Source organism: Chiloscyllium punctatum, chromosome 40 (genome assembly GCF_047496795.1).
Source record: "Chiloscyllium punctatum isolate Juve2018m chromosome 40, sChiPun1.3, whole genome shotgun sequence".
Lineage (NCBI taxonomy): Eukaryota > Metazoa > Chordata > Chondrichthyes > Orectolobiformes > Hemiscylliidae > Chiloscyllium > Chiloscyllium punctatum.
In genome coordinates, this window is record NC_092778.1 from 56,249,315 (window position 1) to 56,270,289 (window position 20,975).

General features: G+C 39.5%; 1 protein-coding gene across 7 annotated transcripts in view; it reads left to right on the top strand.

Annotated features, from left to right (window-relative positions):
* Positions 1 to 20,975, top strand: part of zc3h7a (zinc finger CCCH-type containing 7A) — an 87,672-nt gene that overhangs the window by 40,676 nt on the left and 26,021 nt on the right. For 6 of the 7 annotated variants that reach the window (XM_072559979.1, XM_072559980.1, XM_072559982.1 and 3 more), the window contains 4 exons: positions 2,616 to 2,847; positions 4,105 to 4,172; positions 9,253 to 9,436; positions 14,707 to 14,868. In XM_072559979.1, the coding sequence (XP_072416080.1) occupies positions 2,616 to 2,847; positions 4,105 to 4,172; positions 9,253 to 9,436; positions 14,707 to 14,868 (646 nt within the window). The remainder of the gene's footprint in view (positions 1 to 2,615; positions 2,848 to 4,104; positions 4,173 to 9,252; positions 9,437 to 14,706; positions 14,869 to 20,975) is intronic. The other variant, XM_072559983.1, reaches the window with a different exon arrangement.

Consider the following 20,975-nt stretch of genomic DNA (forward strand, 5'->3'; position numbering starts at 1 on the left):
CTTATTCTCTCTCTAGTTATTCTTTTTCCTCTAATAAACTTAAAGTACCATTTCAGATTCACCCTAATCTTCTCAGCCAAGGCTGTCTTGTGCCCCCTTTTTGCCCTCCTGATTTCCTTCTTCAGTGAACTCCTGTAATGATGGAGGAGTCCGACACGTTAGTGCAAAGCCAGAACTGCTGAGTGGATGATCTATTATACCTTCCTCCAGATGTCTTCATTTGAAAGCACTGGATATGGCAAAGGCTACGGGCCTGACTGACAGTGTTCCAGCAATAGTAATGAAAGCAGTAACGCTTCAGAACTAGCTGCAGCCCTGGCTGTGCTGTTCTAATACAGCTACAACAATGAAATCTACTTGACAAGACCAATTAAATTCCTGTCAGTACTCAGTCAACTCGTCAGAATCCTGGAATCTCTTCCTTAATACAGTTGTGCATGTTCTTACAGCGGGTCAAGAAGGCAGCTCGCCACCATCTTCTCAAAGGCATCTGAGGATGGGCAATAAATGCAGGCCCAGTAAATAATGCCCACATCCGTGGAATGAATAAATTTAAAACACTGCATAAATGAAACCAGCAGTCAAAGATTTTCTTTTCAATTATTATTTTCCATTAAAAATACAATTCCTGAGGGTTTCCAACAGACAACTCGAACATTTCTTTTTCCTGCTTTGTATGAAAATCTGATTGTAGTACAAAGGAACCACTCCGAATACGTGTATTTGGAGGGTTCTTCTATCTTTAGATTTGGTGGTGGACTAGTTTTGTAGAATTTCAAGAATGATTGTAAAGGAGCTCAGACACTTAAGCATATTGCAGTTATATACATAACTCTCTCCTGTGCACAGAATTCCGCCATATTTTAAGCTGTATAATTGGAATATCCTCAGTTGCTTTATTTCATATTTTGTAACCTAATGATCCTCTGAAAGCACCTATTATTAAAAGGTGCTGTTTAAATATAGATTGTTATTGACAGTCGCACCCAAATAAACTGTGTCTCAGAGCACAAGTATATTTTTATCTCCCTGGGCATATTGAACTGATACCTCTAGAGGAGAAAGTGAGGACTGCAGATGCTGGAGATCAGAGCTGAAAATATGTTGCTGGAAAAGCGAAGCAGGTCAGGCAGCATCCAAGGAACAGGAGAATCGACGTTTTGGGCATCAGCCCTTCTTCAGGAAGCATTCCTGAAGAAGGGCTGATGCCTGAAACGTCGATTCTCCTGTTCCTTGGATGCTGCCTGACCTGCTGCGCTTTTCCAGCAACACATTTTCAGCTCTGATATCTCTAGATATTGGTATCCAAAATCAGATTAATATGCAACTAAAGTTACTTAATTGCCATTGCAAAATCTTAAGAAGAGTAATTATACTCCTTTGAAAAAGATTTATTATCGATTTTGCCTATGAAGATGCAACTCAGTTGTCATAAATAGAATCTTTGTGTTCCAGCATTTCAGGCCTGATGAGAGATTTGAATAACTTGCTGAACACTGATTTTCTGAATGAAAATGTCCTTGTTTATCACTTTCATTTTCTAGTTTTGCATGTGTCTCATAAAACACATTTTTCTAATTTACTTATTTTCAAAAAAAGAAGCAGCCAAGGTGATGAGAAAAGTTAATTACTGGCTTGTTGTAAACTTGTCTTGAAACAAAACTCTTGTCCATTTTTCTCTCCGAAGTAGCTACCTTAATTAGTGGTAGTTGACTTATTATTTTGATGTTTCTTTGTAAGGATCTCCCGAAAGACACATTTCCTAATATGCTTCTTTATGGTATGTCATGATTTGGTGTGCACTGATTTTCAACTTTCACTCATATGGATAAATCAAATGTATCTAGCATAACTGATTATTTTTGCAGCTGCTTCGGTAAATAAAACTTTAAATAGCCTATGAATTTGGAGAAAAATATCTTAAAATTTGTGTGAACTTAGAGATATGATGAATCAAGGCAATATTTTAGAACCTTTAGATATCATTTGAGTTACTCCACTTCGATTTTGTCATCTGCCCCGGCCCATTACTGGAAGTACGTCACTCAGTGACACACTTAATTCGGGTATAGTTATCTTTTAAGTTGTTTTGTGGGTGGATGTGGTTTAGAAAGCTTAAAATATGTGTGGAAGAAAAGGTATATTTATTTGTCAGAAGCTAATAACTTTGCAAGAGAGTTGATTGTATGCTTACTTTGTAAGTCACAAGATTGCAAGTTTGACCATTCAGCAGAACTGAGGCTGTGCAGCTCGATTGGAGGCAGTCTCTTGACTGAAATTTTCAACCAATGGTGTGTCTGCTTCCCAGACCTCACGGCACACTCTTTGGGTTTTCTGTTGACAGTCATGGCACAACTAACACCACGTGAAGAAAGGGTTTTCTGGTTATTATTTGTAGTTCATGGGCTCTTGCCATTTGTGATTTGGCTATGATATTTACATATTAAAAACCTGTGACTACATTTCAAAGATACCCTCCTTCATTGTGAAATGCTTTGAGGTGTACGTGATCAGGCAGTGCATATATGCAAAATTGTTCTTGTAGCTATTTTCTGATATTGTGAAATGTTTGTGCCACAATGAAATTTGGTTTGATTTACTTGTTTACTTTGCAGAAGCCCATGAATCTTAAAGGCAGTATTTCTTCTAGCCTGCCAGCCAAAATGCCTTCCAGTATTCCTTGTCCTAGTTCTGTTTTGGTGCCACCACCCCAAGTTATAAGTAATAGTATTCCTTCAGTGACTCTGCCGTCAGTGTATTCATTATCCATGAATATGCTACCATATGATACGTTTGGTTCAAGAATGGACTCTTTAGATTCTCTACCTATTATGGAATCTCAGAGAGGTAAGAAATGTCCATTAAGTATTGGATCTAAATTTGATAAACTATGTTCTTCGTTTGATTATTAAATAAGATGTTGTCTTCATTCATTGGAAATGTTTTTTTCTGCCTGTTGGCTTTCCTATAGACCTTAAATAGGTGAGTAGTTGCTCATACCTTTCTAGTGTAGTTGTTTAACATTAGGAACTTCACTGAGGACATCCCCTGCAGGCCATCTCCTCAAGATCAGGAGAATGCCAAGTGGTGGCGAATTTACGTGGTCTTGTTTTCTCTCAAAACTCTTGAAGTGACTTTGTCTGTAAGGAGGATAATAGAAAAAATCTTTTAGAATGGTGAAAGCATGACAAAACAAACGAGCAGCCCTCAATCAGACAATAGTATTGACACTTCCCGTGTACAGGTGTGAGAACCCCCCCCACTTCTGCCTCCATTTATACAAAAAGCTAGCCCCACAGCATTGAAGGGCCTATGCAAATCATAGCAAAGCCTCTTCCTTGTTCCTGGTTACAATGAATGGATGGCATTAGTTTTTATGCTGATTATCTCCACTTCTGTAGTCCAAAATGTGGAATCCTCAGTTGTTAGTTTCCAGGACTTGGAGGTCAAGGACAAATTGCTTTGTGATTGAATATTTTATCGCTATCATTGACCTGATCTCTCACCTTCCCTGATTTCCAGCATCTGCAGTATGTTAGTATTTCATTAAAGAATTCATCAATGTTTTCCAGTTGGAGTGGCTCCCTTTTAAAGGACAGTGAGTTCCAACTGGCCTGAGGGTTATTCGTAGCGAAGCAGCCTTGGCAACATTTACATTTCCAACCTGAAGTGAAGTCTCTTGATTTGGTTAATTTCAGAACAAACTTGTCACCCTTTTGAAAGCTGCTATTTAGAATGAAAACACTTAGGCATGTTTCATAGAATTGGCTTCAGAGAAAAGGTTTGACAAATGTGATGTTTTGCTTCATGGTTCTTTACCTAGGAGAAAACTAACATGAAAAAGCAATCAAGGAAATTCTTGGTAAGATTTGAATAAACTTGAATAAAAGTTATAGCCATATGCTTTGTTATCCTCCCAATCTAAACTCCTTACATTTTTAGACTAAATCTGAGTACTCTTCAGCTAGGAGTTGAAGGCAATCAATACTATTGTTTTATTAATGGATCTACATGCTGCACTTGGACATAGATACATCATTGGTTGTGAAGGAGTCTGAGGTTTTAACGCTGCAGTATTTTCACGTTAACTTTTCTCTTTGAAAGCGAAACCTCCAGGTCTTGGAGTCGGGGCTGGCATACAAGGACATAACAGTACCTCTTCTTACTTGCCTGTGAGTAACTATAATTGATGCTAATTTTGATAAAGTATATGGTAACATATATTGTGATCCAATATTTTATAGCAAGTGATCAGCTGAACAACATGGCTATATTTAGTGTTATCGGGGCAGTTCAGTTGATGGAGGGAAAGGAAAAGAGATCGAGAAAAAAAATTGTAAATCCAAGCTCATTTTTTTGTTAACTATTTAAGCTTTCATATCTGTCTTTAATGACCAACCTACTATTACCTGTACTACTCCTACCTTGACAAGTAGATGCAGTTACAAACATATGAATTAGAAACTGAACCAGGAGATTCAGCCTTTTGAGCCTGCACCGCCCTGCAGTAAAATAATAATTGTTGCCTTAATCCTATATTCCTGTCTACCTCCCTTTATGTTTCTCTGCAGTGATTACCTTGAATTGAATGTGACATAAAACTCTTCTGATCGTTAAAATTGTTCCTAACCATATTAAAGCAATGCATCTTCCTATAGCAACTCCCATCCACCCTGAAGAGTAAAATTGATTACAGAATAAATGCAAGAAATAAAACGGGTGCAGCAAAAAAACTAAAGATCTTTGAGTGAGGAGAAAATTTCAAAGTAAATGTAGACTGAAAAGGAACACACTAAATCGAGGTCTAATAGCAAAAGAAATCAAGTGGAATGTTGGAGGTCAAAGAGGAATAACAAGATTTAAGTTGTTTGAGGGAAGGTCAGGCAGCCATAAAGGAAGGCAGTAAAGGATTTTATGTAAAATTTGAAGATAACATCAAAATGGTTAACTGAAAGACTAACTTCAGGAAGGAAGGCATAGACGGACTGAATTTCCTTGTTTTTTATTTAATACACAAAAATTACGATGTTTTGTGGTGAAGAATAAGGAGAAGAAATACACCTTAAATGTTTTAAAAACTGGATGAACAGAGGAGCTAAAAAGCTTGGGATTGTGATCTTAAAGTGGGAGAACAGATTTTTATTTTAAATTAAGTGATCATTGGCTTTACAGATAGAGCTATACAATAGAGTGCAAAAGCAAAGACATAATGGCCAGCCAGTACAAATCCTTGGTAAAGTCACTTGTAGAATGTTTGTCCAGATATGCTCTCTATTTTAAGATTAGGGTGGAGAAGATATTCACTTAGAGTGACGATACTGATAAGGAATCTCTAGTTATGAAAAGAGAGGCAAATTATAATAGACACATGGAGGTGCTATATTGTGATAGGCTTTGCAGCTTCCAAAACATCAGCAGCACACCACTAACCTCAAAGAAACCTCCCCACAAAGATCCAGCGATCTTTATTTGCTGTTTGCCTCTGGCATCAGTTCAAGAGGTCAGCCAGGTTATGCTGCATCAATGTCAGCAAGCTGAGCTAAGTTCATCAGTCACACTGAAATGTTCTCACAGGCAGAAAAAGTAGGCAGTTGAAATGTTTTTTTATCTTTAACATTTAATTTAAACTTTTGAAGTAGTGAAATAAGCATTACAGATTGCAGCAGTTCAAAAAGGCAATTCCCCACCACTTTCTCAAGGGCAACACAACTTCAATATCATTACTGTTGCATATCATGTCCAGGCCACTGAATGCTTTCAATTAATCAAATAGACACTACTGCCTCTGGTCACTAGAAACTATAAACAGAAGATTATTTTGTTCCAGGTTCCTTAAATAAAATGGATTGGGAGGAATTATTTTTACTCGCTTGCCTTTAAGGGTATGGGATGCACCAACAATGTGTGCAAAATCCATGGTAGTTTTTAACATGCTTTTAAAATAAATACATTACAAGAAAGGACCAAAGGCAAGGGAATGAGGCTAAATAAATATCTCTGAGGGAGTCGGCATTTCCAGTGCTGCAGAAGTCTACTATTTGATTAAATGCTTTGAGGTGTCCCAAGGACGTGAGAGGCACTATATAAATACAATTTTCTTTCTCTTCCTTTGCAGCTATCTGAAATTTGCAGCCTTAAATCTACCTTCTCATCTCTTTGGTAGGTGACAGGAAAGAAAAGAACACTGTGTGAGACATTGGAGAAAGAAGGAGACAGACATGCAGAGAATGAAAATGAAAGTGAATGAGAGGCTTGCACAGTGATAGAGCGAGAAAAGCGTGGAAGAGTGCAAAGTTGAGAGGAGAAAGGAATGAGGCATACAGAAGAGAGGAGATAGACCAAGAAAAATAATTGTCTGAAAAGAGAGGCTGAGGAGGAGACAATAATGAAAAATGAGAAAGGCATACAGTGCAAAAGAGGAAAATGGCAAGACTTTGGAACTATCATGTCCATGAGTAGTAGCATACAAGATTAACTTATTTTAGTACAAATTTCCTTCAATTTCTTACTATGTTTGTTGAAGTGTCATTATTAATTGTGTAAACTTAGTTCATTCAGTAGATCTCTTGTTAGGTTGCTATGAGGCAGTTCAGTAAGTCCATGGTGTCTTGCTCTGGCAGTTGGGTCAGTAACTGGCTCAACAAATATTCTGTTCATTTAAAGCAGTCATCAAATGTACTGCTGATAAATACAGGGAAGTTGAAAAGAAAGAAGGTGGGGCAACATAGGAAATAGAATAAAAATTAAATGGCCAGTGCAACCAAATAAAACATGCAAGACTAGCATCTTAACCATGCAGTTGGGACAGCAGATGCACTTGTCAGCAAAACTTTAAAGAGCTGGTGCAGCTGAAAAAGCATGGAAGATGAGATTGGGAGAAAACTATTGAATGATCTCTGGGGTATAAGGAGATTTTAAGACTTAAGTGTGGGAAACCAGGGTGAAATATATCTTAACCTATAACTGAATAATGGGATGACAGAAGGAATCCCAGAATGAAGATGGCTAATATGAAAAGGTGATCAAGGATGACGAGGTAGTAACGCTTGGTACAGACAGCTGGGGATGGAGGGTAGAAATAATTGAAAAGACTGTGGTTCTTGTTAACTGGCAGCCTATGAAAGAGGAAGAGAAAGTGAAATCAGAATCAAAAGGTGTGGTGCTAGAAAAGCACAGCAGGTCATGTAGCATCCGCGGAGAAAGAGCGTCGACATTTCGGGCACAAGCCCTTCACCAGGAATTCCTAATGCGGGGCTTATGCCCAAAACATCGACTCTCCTGCTTCTCGGTTGCTGCCTGACCTGCTGTGCTTTTCCAGCGCCACACCTTTCAAGCCTATGAAGGAGGAGCTTACAATAAAAACAGTGCAACAGAAACTCAGCAGGTTTGACAACTTCCTTGGAGAGGGAAACAGATCTAATGTTTTTTGCATCCCATATCACATTTCTTCAGATCTGAAATTTTTATTTCAAATCTTTGGCATTGGCACTATTTTGCTTTTGTTGAAAAAAGACTTGTTGAAAAAAGACTATTCCTTTGATCTTGGGATTAACTTTGATTATGGTGACCATAATGGAACAGCTTATTAACAACACACAAGGCACTACCTGTGGAACCTTGTTCCAGCAAGGAATTAATATGTGTAGGAAAATGGGTTGTTGTGGGGTTTTAATAGCCAGAAAAGCAAGTGGGAACCAAAAAAAAAGTTATTTTTCCCCCCAGAAGAAAAAGCTTGGTAAGTGTTTGTTGGTGTTTCCTTTGAACTCAGCCTTACCCTCCAAGATAAATTTATCAGTTTTGATGTGGACATTCATTTTTGGATTCACCAAATAAGCAGCACACATAAATTTAGCCCGCAAAATGTCCAGAAAAGATTGTTTAAATTCCCTTCAGTTGGAGAAGGGATTGCAATAATGCATGGCTTTCTGTGTACTTGTCAAATGAGGGAAGTTAAACCTTGGCATACATTGGTGGTAGTACCACAAATACCCTATATCTTGTATTCCTTTCTTTGATAATTATCCTATGTTCCATTTTCTTTCTGAATGCGCACTTTGTGAGATAAAGAATAGCAAAAGTAATCCTACATTTTATTTATTTTTAACTAAAATGTAAAACTTAATTTTCTGGTGTTACTGAATCTGACGAGGTTTGTTCGGTGGAATATTACATGAAAATTATAATTTTGTGTTGGGATATTTCCAGTAGTTTCCAGATACATAATTGTTAACGTACTTACACTCTCGATTCATTTTAATGCAAATCTCATGCGAGGTGTTCATCTTAGTCACATCTGTGCAATGTTCTGTAAATCCAAGTACATTATATGTTGTTTTTCTGAGAACCTATACAATATGTTTAAGTGTAAAGTAAGCAAGGAGGTGAGGCAATGTATATTATAAAAATGAACAGGCCAGTCATTTCTTACAAATGTCATGGATATTCCTGGTGAAGGGATTAGAGTGGTACTGGAAAAGCACAGTAGTTCAGGCAGCATCTGAGGAGCAGGAAAATCGACGTCTCGGGCAAAAGCCCTTCATCAAGAGTAGCTCTATTCCTGATGAAAGGCTTTTGCCCGAAACATCGATTTTCCTGCTCCTTGGATGCTGCCTGAACTGCTGTGCTTTTCCTCCACCACTCTAATCCAGAATCTGGTTTCCAGCATCTGCAGTCATTGTTTTTACTTATTCTTGGTGAAGTTAAAGCTAGTTAATACTTTATAGCTAAAATAAAACAAAAATAGTTTTTTTTCAACAGCCAAATCTTTACATATCACTTATAATATCCTGACACTATATAAATCCCACCTTTAAATGGGAATATATCTCTTCAGCAGAGCAATTCGACTGGAATTGTAAAGGAAAGCTGCTGCTTTGTTACTTTGTTTGTGCAAATAATATATGATTATAACTCAGTCATACTATTTCGAAAATCTGTTTTGATTTTTAAAAATGCAAATTTATATTTCAAATTCCAGCTTTTAAAACTTATCTATTTCACCAAGCTTGTTTTTCATTTTCTTAAAAAAATTAAGTTGGTCTCTTTTTGTTTCTAATTTATAATTAAAAATATGCAATTGTGCTTCTTCACTCACCTGACTGCCTCAGGTCCACACACTGGCATTTGTCAAATGTATGTCACATTTCAAAGTTAAAAATTCAGATTGTGGTATGAAAATGATTTTCTACTTTGCAATTTTCAGTACACGTAAAAATACTTAGCAAACATTTTCTGTATTTATTCTTTCTACAGCTAAATAGTACAACCAGTCTGTTCAGTAGTAACAGAAATATAGGAGTTATAGGTCAAAATGGAAGTGGCTTGTCAAGAGGATCAGAAATGGGAGCAAATGAATTATCCACACAAACACTAGGTAGAAATCCGCTGTCGGACACGCATGAATTTAAGCAGGCCTGTCCTTCGTGCTTTAAAATAGGTGAGAAAAAATAACTTGGTTATGTTCTTCAAATTTTCATCTTATAAAATGACCAACACTTATCTTGTTCATGTGCCTCTATGTATACTTGAACAATGGCCTTTGTAATGTAATTATTCCGCCAGCAGACTTATATTTCATAAGAACCAATGTGTTCAACTGTGAATCTTCATTAGATTCAATTGAAGGATGTCTCTCTGGAAACAATGGAGTTGTTTCTGCAATCTAATTTTGGATGGGTGATTTCATATTCTGGAGAAGTACCTTTGATTTACTTTGTATTTTGAGTAGTGGTGATGGTCATAATATTAAAGCTGCAGGTGTAGCTAACAAAAGGAAATGAGCTGCAGTTTTTCTGCTGAAGTGATGCTTTCAAATGGGACCTAATGGCAGTGTTAAAAGTTACTGAACCGTGACCATGAGCAATTTCATGGAAGTTTTGTCTCTTAGTCTTGCTTTAGGTGAGGATTTTTAATGAGTCAAATCATGGGAAAGGATGCCATGTTAGTGTGGCATCAAGTACTTTATATCATCTTATCTAAGAAAAAGTGTATTCGATTTAAAATGGTAGTCAGCTTGGACTTCATTATTACGTATAATCAGTTGGATAGTTTATTACCATTGTTTTTTGGATCTGTATCCTAGCAATAACCTTTATCTGATGTCCAACATGCTGATTGTTTGACATTAATAACATTTACACCTTAAAATTTAATATACCTATGTTCTATGCATCCCAATTCAGATTAGTTGATCTTTGGAAAATTCATCATTTACATTTACTAGTATCAATTTTGTTTTTGTTCAGAGCCATTCAGAAATCAAATTTTGATTTGTAGTTATTTTGATTTATAGTTATTGTAGTTGGACAAAAGGTGAAATGTGTTACATTATATACCTTGGATCAAATTCAATTAGTGTGGTGTCAAAACAACACATGAATTAGTTTCAAAAGAACATTGAATAGTTGAGGCTGTTTGGTATTAAATCCTTGCCAGTCCCATCTCCTGATTGCTGATGCAATAGTATAACTGGTGCAAAGAAACATAGGAGGGGTGGAAACTGAGGTTTACTTTTGGAAAACAATCACTTGGAAGTCTTATTGCAAACACACTGGCTGTAAGAGATATTAGAAATATTGAAAACTACAGTTAAAATAATTGAAAGGCAAACTCAAAATTTAAGCCTATCATCTGCTAAAAAAGAAAGTTATAAGCAGATTTGTTAATAAATTATACTGTGGCCCCTTGGACAACTATTGAAATGAGAAATCAAATGTTACTCTTGCATGCAGTTGATTTTTGACTGCCTGCTAAAGGACTAATGATACTTTCCTCAATAGTCATTTGTGACAAAGTTTAAAAAGGTTTGCTTGTTATTTTAATTAGACTAGGCTAACTTAAATACTGTTAAGTTGTATGTTAGATTCCAGCAATTTTTGTGTCCAATGTAGTGTTCTATATTGTTGCCAGTTTTCCATGTAACAGTAGCTCTACTACCAGTGACTAATCAACAACTGAAGTAGTGCTGCTCCTGCTGAAGGTGGAAGTAAACATTAAAGATGGTTTTGGTCTTCTCAATATGTTGGATGTTAGCCACTGTAAATGGAATGCATCTTCCTCTCGAGGAACGTAGAATTTTCTGCCACTGATGCACTGCACGTGTACATTTATGTCCACTGTGGTGATCCAAGTTGGTGTTGTCCCTGGTCAAGTCAGATGCCAGACTGAAATATGGCCTGATGATTCATATTTTGTTTGGCCCTCTCACTGAAATACAAACATAAATTCTTCAGATTCAATTTTAGCAATAAACACAAGGGAAATAAAGATAAATTAGAATAAGCCAAAAACACTCCTTTGCAGTATGCACAACAAGAAAATTCTGGTTTATTTCACATTTATAAAGCTTGTTGTAACTGTGCCCCATATTGAGAATCTGAGAATTTCTTTTTGAAACCTTTATACAACTGAGTTTAGACTTTCTCAGCTTCAGATAACCCTTTCAGGGTTTTGATGAAACATTTCTGCTCTGGAAATTTTAAACTGAACATGTTATACTGTGGTAACCCCTTTTTTTAACTATCCTAAACGTTTTCAGGAGCAATAGTTTTACATATCCAGTTTCAACCAATGTTTCTGAAAAACTGCCAAATTGAAAAGCTTCTTTCCAGACAAAATCTTTCCCTCAGCCCAATACTCTCCCAATGTTTTCAAAAAACACATTGCTATCCAGAAATTTTCTTTTCAATGCTGTGTTTAAAATAAATCACCATAGCTACAGGAATACTTCTAAATTGGTCATTAAATCTCTTCATATGCACATCCCAATCCTATTAAACCCCTAAATTAAATGATACATAATGATAGATCACACACTTTACGTCACACTGCCTTACCCATGACCTTACATCCATTTGCCTGGATGGATGCAGCCCCAACAATACTCAAGAAGCTTGACACTATCCAGGACAAAGCAACCCACTTGATTGGTACCACATCCATTCTGTCCACCACCGATGCTTGGTAGCATAGTCATCATCGTGGATATCCAGTGCCTGTACACATCAGTCCACCACAACGAAGGCCTCCAAGCCCTCCGTTTCTTCCTCTCACGCCGTCCCACCCAGTACCCTTCCACCGACACCCTCACTCGCCTGGCTGAACTGGTCCTCACTCTTAACAACTTCTCCTTCCAATCTTCCCACTTCCTCCAATCCAAAAGGGTAGCCATGGGCACCAGTATGGGACCCAGCTATGCCTGCCTGTTGGTCGGGTATGCGGAACAGTCCATCATCTGCAATTACAATCTGTAGTTCGAGGTGAGCTACTGGGATGGATTGAGGATTGGCTGTCTGACAGAAGGCAGAGAGTTGGGATAAGAGGTTCTTTTTCAGAATGGCAGCCGGTGACGAGCGGTGTCCCGCAGGGTTCAGTGTTGGGGCCACAGCTGTTCACATTATATATTAATGATCTGGATGAAGGGACTGGGGAAATTCTAGCAAAGTTTGCAGATGATACGAAGTTAGGTGGACAGGCAGGTAGTACTGAGGAAGTGGGGAAGCTACAGAAGGATCTAGACAGTTTGGGAGAGTGGTCCAGGAAATGGCTGATGGAATTCAACGTGAACAAATGCGAGGTCTTGCACTTTGGCAAAAAGAATAAAAGCACAGACTACTTTCTAAACGGTGAGAAAATTCGTAAAGCCAAAGTACAAGGGGATCTGGGAGTGCTAGTCAAGGATTCTCGAAAGGTCAACATGCAGGTTGAGTCTGTGATTAAGAAAGCGAATGCAATGTTGTCACTTATCTCAAGAGGGTTGGAATATAAAAGCACCATTGTGCTACTGAGACTTTATAAAGCTCTGGTTAGGCCCCATTTGGAGTACTGTGTCCAGTTTTGGTCCCCACACCTCAGGAAGGACATACTGGCAATGGAACGTGTCCAGCAGAGGTTCTCACGGAACGGCTGAGGATCCTGGAATTGTATTCATTGGAGTTTAGAAGATTAAGGGGAGACTTAATAGAGACATACAAGATAATACATGGCTTGGAAAGGGTGGACGCTAGGAAATTGTTTCCGTTAGGTGAGGAGACTAGGACCCGTGGACACAGCCTTAGAATTAGAGGGGGTAAATTCAGAACAGAAATGCGGAGACATTTCTTCAGCCAGAGTGTGGTGGGCCTGTGGAATTCATTGCCGCAGAGTGCAGTGGAGGCCGGGATGCTAAATGTCTTCAAGGCAGAGATTGATAGATTCTTGTTGTCTCGGGGAATTAAGGGCTACGGGGAGAATGTGGGTAAGTGGAGTTGAAATGCCCATCAGCCATGATTGAATGGTGGAGTGGACTCGATGGGCTGAATGGCCTTATTTCCACTCCTATGTCTTATGATCTTACACTAACACCCCTCCCACCTGTTCCTCCGCTATATCAGTGACTGTATTGGCACTACCTTGTGCTCCCACGGAGAGGTTGAACAGTTCATCAACTTCACCAACACCTTTCACGCCAACCTCAAATTCACCTGGGCCATCTCGGATACCTCCCTCCCCTTCCTGGATTTCTCCATCTCCAGCAACTGACTAATCACAGACATCTACAAGCCAACCGACCCCCACAGCTACCTAGACTACATCTCCTACCCTACCTCCTGTAAAAACACGATCCCTTATTCCCAATTCCTCCCCTTCCACGACATCTGTTCCCAGAATGACCAAGTCCACCTTAGAAAATCGCAGATGGCATCCTTCTTCCAAGATTGCAATTTCTCCAACTCTGCACCGCCCTCCTGACCTGTTCATCACCTTTCCCATTGATCCCTCCAACCTCTGTCCGATCTATCACCTTCTCCCTCATCTCCATCGACATATCTCATTCTCAGCTACCTTCCACCCAACTGCACCCCTCTCCCATTTATCATTCAGTCCTCAGGCCAACAAGCCTCGTTTCTGATGAAGGGCTTATGCCCGAAACATCAATTCTCCTGCTCCTCGGATGCTGCCTGCCCTGCCGTGCTTTTCCAGCACCACACTCTCGACTCTAATCTCCAGCATCTGCAGTCCTCACCTTTTCTTCTGATGCTCAGTATCAGCAGTGTGTACTATCTGCAAGATGCAGTGCAGAAATTCACCAATGATCCTCAGTCAGCACCTTCCAAATCCACAACCACTTCCATCTAGAAGTAGAACAGATATATGGGAGCACCACCACCTTCAAGATCCCCTCCAAGTCACTCACCATCCTGAGTTGGAAGTATATTGCCAATCGTTCACTGTGGCTGGGTGAAAATCCTGGAATTCCCTCCTTAAAGGCATTGTGATTGAAACCTCAGCAGGTGGACTGCAACAGTTCAAGAAGGCAGCTCACCACCGCCTTCTTAAGGACAACTAGGGACAGGCAATGAATGTTGGCCAGCCAGCGATGCCCACATCCCACAAAATGAATGAATTAAAAGAAAACATAGGCTTGTACCATAAGTTTCCATTTGCCAGCAGATGATATAATTTAGTAATCACTGGACTATACAGTTTCCCCCCACCACTGAGAACTGCATGACACTCAAATGTCATTTTTCAAGTTTGAACTGAGTAACAATGTTAACCTTTGAAGGTGAAGATTTAAAGTGGAACTGGTTGCTATGTAGCTGCCCAGCAATACAGACAGTGATCTTTGCAAACTTAGATTGAGTAATTGAATTGACCATGTCACAATGCATTGTCGTAAGGGATAATGTAGTTTTAAGCAATTTATTTATCATGTACTGTTTCTAGATTCCAAAGGACTGACATACACCTACAACAGAGATGTAGAACATAAGTGTACAAAGGATATTTTAATTGGTCGATTGAAGAACCCTGATGGTAGACCCTGGAAGAAGATACGACCTAGACCAACAAAGAATCAGTATGTGGGTCCTTATTACATATGTAAAGGTAAGGCATCAGAGAGAGAGAGTGAGCGAGTATCTTACACAAATTGAGGAAAATTACTGTTCAGCTCCTGGCACATTTAGTTTACATGCTAAAGAAATGTTCGCTTACTGTATGCAATAAAAAGATTGTTAGTTCTTTCCTGGGGGTAGTGGTTGATGCATTGTAGGTTTAGTATGACATTAATAATGTATTGACTGTCGCATGCTTTTGACATATTATTTAAAACTAAATACCTACAGTAGCCAGGTTAGTAAACGATGCACTGCTATATTATTTCTCATGCATGTTGTAAATTCTCTTATAAGCGTGGCAGGAAATGCAATTGTCATATGATAGGACTTCCTAAAATTGATTTCAATGCTGTTGGTAAGGTTAGTATTGGGTTCCTATTCCTAGTTGCTTTTGATAAGGTAGTGTGGGGTCTTCTGTTTGAACTATTGCTGTTTGAATAGTGAAGATATGTGCACAATGCCATGAAGTCGTGGATTTCTAGGAATCTGACCTCTCAGAAATAACAATGTGGAAACACCTTTTCATGCCAGTGAATAGCCTTTGCTGCTTTTGACGTTCTAGATTTAGGAAACATTGGTTCAAGTTCGACTTCTCCCTGCGTAGTTTGCTGTCTCAGCATGCGTTCACTTCCCTCAAATTTTCCCTCGAAATTTCCTAGAATGATCACCTGCTAAACCAGCTGCTTTGACACAAATTAGGTGTAGGAAAGCATCTGTGTACCCTTCTTCTGGCTTTTGTGTTTATCGGCTACTACCATGCCCAGTATCATCAGCTGAAAAATTGTTGGCAGTTTCCTGTAGTGTACACTGTTGATGGTACGTGTTGTGGCCTAGGTTCACTCGTGGCAGTGTACAGGTTGGGTGTTCAGGTTAATAGATGATGAACTTCTTGAGTTATTATTGCACCTTTCTAAGCAAGTGTAGAGTAGTCAGTCACACTCCTGCCTTGTGCTCTGTAAGTGATGGAAACACTTTTTGAGGAGACAGGCAGTTTGAGTATCTAACCTCTGATTAGTTCTAGTAGCCACAACATGTATTTGGTCTAAGTGAGCTTTGAGCTAATGTGGACTCTCAGGATGTTGATGTGTAACTCAGTGATGTTAATATGGCAACGCCATTAAATGTCATGAGAAGTTAGTTATGTACTCTCTTGCTGGAGATGGTCATTGCAGCTGTGCATTGCCAACAATAGCCTTGGGAATTTTTTTTATCCATTTGTGCTTCAACTAATGCTGAAGTTTAGAGTCATAGAGATGTACAGCACAGAAACAGACCCTTCGGTCCAACACGTCCATGACAACCAGATAGCCTGACCTAATGGAGGCCCATTTTGCCAGCATTCGGCCCATATCCTTCTAAAACCTTCCTATTCATATACCCAACCAGATGTCTTTTAAATGTTGTAATTGTGTCATTCTTCACCACTTCCTCCAGAAGCTTATTCCACACACTCACTCACCACCCGCTGCGTGAAAAGGTTGCCCCTTACGTCCCTTTTATATCTTTCCCCTCTTATCCTAAACCTATGCCATCCAGTTCTGGACTCCCCAACCCCAGGGAAAAGACATTGTCTATTTACCCTATCCATGCCCCTCATGATTTAAGTACTCCTATATGGTTATTCCTCAGCCTCCAAGGCTCCAGGGAAAACAGCTCCAGCCTCTCCCTATAGCTCAAATCCTCCAACCCTGGCAACATCCTTGTAAATCTTTTCTGAACTGTTACAATTTTCACATCATCCATCTGATAGGAAGGAAACCAGAACTGCACAACAATATTCCAAAAGTGGCCTCACTAATGCCCTGTACAGCCCCAACATGACCTCTTAACTCCTATATTCAATGCTCTGACCAAAAAAAAGGAAAGCATAACAAATGCCGCCTTTACTATCCTATCTACCTGTGAGTATACTTTCAAAGCACTATGAACATGTACTCCAAGGTCTCTTTGCTCAACAACATTCCCCAGGACCTCACCATTAAGTGTATAAGTCCTGCCCTGATTTGTCTTTCCTAAATGCAGCACCTCAGTTCTGCTCTGCATCTCTTGCTACCTTCAGTGCAATATGAACATGGAAATATTATATACATGTGATGGGATGGATTGACCTCTACCAGTTTCATTGCCTTTCCACATGGTGTAGAGTACTCCACAGTTGATTAAACTATCTAGCCAGACTAAGAACTGCAGAAGCATGAAAGACGTAATGGGGAACAAAGTCAATTATTTGATATATCTAGCCACCTGGCAATAAAACAAGATTATCAGTTTTATTCTCTTTAGTTTTGAGACTAACATCATAGGAGTTTTCACTCCACAGCTGTTGAACAGCTTATTTTACCAATGGCAGTAATGAGTTATAATTAGCACATTGCTTGCATGTGGAACCTACTAATGATCATAGTCTGTTAGTCTCCTCTCACAAAGGGGATACTGATGGTATTGAACATGGTGGTTGATGAGTATGAGAAGCCTGGTGAATTTGTAGTGGGTTACATAGATATTTTCCAGTGTCCGATCTGTGTTGGAGCAGTTGTTTCAGCAGACGATGGTGACTGAACATAAAGAATTAAAAATCATAAAATAAACGTTGCAGACAAGAGAAGCAGTGTGTAATGTTTGGTTGCCAGTATTCTATGTCATTTTATTTTACTTCTTGCAGGATTTTAAATTGCAGCTACAATAGTTTGCATAATTCAGAACCAGTTCTGAAATCAGCATGGCTACTTTTGTGATGCTGTTTGATCAAATGGAGGGCCAGTAGACTGCTTTATCTTAGATTGCTTACATCTTTGACATGATTGACTCTATGGCATTGATTAGATTGATCAACCTTCAATGTTTGTGTCATCTTAATAATTTTGCAGTGTGCGAAGTTCAAGCAAATGATGAGTATTCTGTGAAAACTGCTGATCGGGACAAGAATATTAGCATCACATGTTATTTGTAGAACAATGGCTATAACAAGAAGAGTTTATCACATTGCCATTGTCTTGTGATCCTGTCCATTTGATAGCCATTCCATCAAGTGCCTGGGTACCATTCTATGGAATTTCCTTATTAAAAAGCTGCTTTTCTACTTCGTCAGCTTACTCTGTAACAAGCCTCCTTAAAACCAATCTATTTATCTAGCGCTCTGGTCAATCTTCCGAATTGTTCATTTAGTTTTTGTGACTATTTTTCTTCGCGTCAACATGATACACTTTTATCTGCTTTGAAGACCACTATAGGCGGAAATTATAGGGGCTAGCATGACATTGTGAGAAAGTCCAGTGAGGAGTATCTTGAAGTTGGTAACAACTCACTGTATCTTGTATCTAGTTTCAGGGGGATCTTCTTGGTGGATGCAAGTGGACCCTCCTTGGCTTGAACTCCCATAGGTCAGAAGGGGAGCAGGCAGGGTGGAGTGATGGGCCTGGCTATCTCTGGAGTGTACTGAGAGGTGACTTCTGAGAGACCTCTCTGTGGTTCTTTCTCTGGCTGGATACCTCCTTTCACTGCCCTATCTCTTGTGAGGAAGAGGCACCCAGAGTTGATTCAAAGTTCTCACTCTTTGTGTTGCCATACCATGATGACCATTGGCTAAGGTAATGGGGTCCACGCCTGTGTGCTTATCCACAAGACCCTAATGGTGCTGGACCTGCCCCTGCATGGTACTGCCAACTTGTCTGTGGAGGCAGCCAGACAATCATATGCTTTAGGCAGCTGCATCTTCTGAGCTATAAGAACCATTGTCTCCCATATACCTGCCTGCTGCTGCTGTTCCTTCTTGTGCATTCTGACAAAGTCTTCATTTGAGACAGTACAGAGTGCCCTCCTGCCTGATCTCTAAGATGATAAATAGGAACAGGAATAGTCTCCCGAGCCTGCTCTGCCAGTCAATAGGATCATCCTACATGCTTCACATCTACTCTCCTGCCATTTCCTCCTATCCCTTCATTCCCCTCCTGATCTAGAATCAATCTGTCTCAGCCTTACATATATACAAGGTCTCTGCCCCACAGCTCTCTGTGGCAAGAAGTCCCAAGACTCTCAATCCTCTGAGAGAAAAAAAAATTCCTCCTCATCTCAGTCTTAAATTGGCAACCCTTCATTCTGAAACTGAGCCCTCTGGTCCTAGATTCTCACATTCTCTCAACATTTACCCTGTTAAGCCCCTTAAGAACCCTATATGTCTCAGTGAGATAATCGCTCATTGTTCTAAACCCCGGTGAGTAAGGTTCCAACCTGTTTAGTGTTCAAAGACAATTACTTCATACCAGGGATCCATCCTAGTGAAGCTCCTCTGTACTGTCTCCAATGAAATTATATCTTTCCTTAAATAAGGTGATCAAAACTGCTCATAGTACTCCAGATGTGGTCTCCCCAGCACTTTGTGCAATTGCAGTAAAACTTCCCTACTCTTCTAGTTCAAGCCCTTTGAAATAAGGGCCAGTATTCCATTAGCCTTCCTGATTGCCTGTTGCACCTGTGTGCTATGCTCAAGTCCCTTTGTTTTGCAGCTTTATGCAGTTTTTCTCCATTTAAACAATATTATGTTCTTTAGTTTTCCCTTCCAAGCTGAACAGTTTCATATTTTACCACATTAGACCCCATTTGCCAACTTTTCGCCCACTTACTTATCAATATTTCTCTGTAAGCTGTATCCCTGTGTTATGCCTTTCCATGTATTTCTGTGTCATCTACAAATTTGACCATAATACATTCATTTCCTTCCAAGTTATTGATGTAAGTTGTAAATATGTATTACAGTGCAGTCCCAGCACTGATTCCTATTCACAGGCCACCAACCTGAAAACAAACCCTTATCCCCACTTGCTGTTTCCTGTCCGTGAGCCAATTCTCTACCAATGTCAATATGCTACTTCAAATGCCAGGGGCTCTTATGACAGCCCTTTATGAGGTACCTTGTCAAAAGTCTTCTGGAAATTCAAATACAACAGATATACTGGTTCCCATTTACCCACTCTGGTTGAGACTGCCTTGAAAAATTCTAATAAATTAGTCAAACGTGATTTCCCTTTCATGAAGCTGTGCTGACTCTGCTTGATTAGATTTTGATTTTGTCAACATTTGACTATTATTTCCTAAATAATTGATTCCAATGCTTTTTCAGTAATAAATGTTAGACTAATTTGCCAATAGTTACCTGCATTTTGGTTCCCTTTTCTGAATGGGGTTGTCAAATTTAGCAGTTTTCCAATTCTCTGGGACTTCTGCAGAATCCACTGACCTTTGGAAAATTACAAACAATGTATCCACTCTCTCTGTAGCTACCTCTTTTAGGATTAGATTCCCTACAGTGTGGAAACAGACCATTTGGCCCAACAAGTCCACACTGACCCTCCGAAGAGTAACCCACCCAGACCCATTTCCCTCTGACTAATGCACCTAACACTATGGGCAATTTAGCATGGCCAGTTCACCTGAACTGCACATCTTTCAACTGTGGGAGGAAACCAGAGCACCTGGAGGAAACCCACGCAGACACAGGGAGAATGTGCAAACTCCACACAGACTGTCTTCCGAGGCTGGATTCGAAGTCAGGTCCCTGGCACTGTGAGGTAGCAGTGCTAGCCACTGAGCCAACGTGCCGCTTTTAAGATCCTAGGATGCAAGGCATCAGAGCCATGGGACTTATCTGCCTTTAGCATCGTTAGTTTGTTTGATACTACATTTTAGTGATGGTAATCATACTTAAATTCTTCCCGTATACTTAATACTAAAGAATTATTTTTTACGATAGAATGTTTGAAGTACTTTCCACTGTAAAGACTGATGCAAAATATCTGCAATTTCCTTGTTTCCCAAAACCATCTCCCTAGATTCATTTTCTCAGGGGCCCATGTTCACTTTGACCTCTCTCTTCCTTGTCTGTTTAGAGAAGCTCTTACTGTAAGTTTTTGTCTTTCTCACTATCTGCCCTTAATTGTTTTCACTCTCATTATCTTTTTAGTCCTCCTCAGCTGGATTCAGGGTGATCTCTGACTTGGACCTCCTTATATTCTTTCTCTTTCAACTTAATACTCTCCTTCACTTCCTTGGTTAGCCTTGGTTGGTTTATCTTTCTTTTGCCTCCTCACTGGGATTTATTTT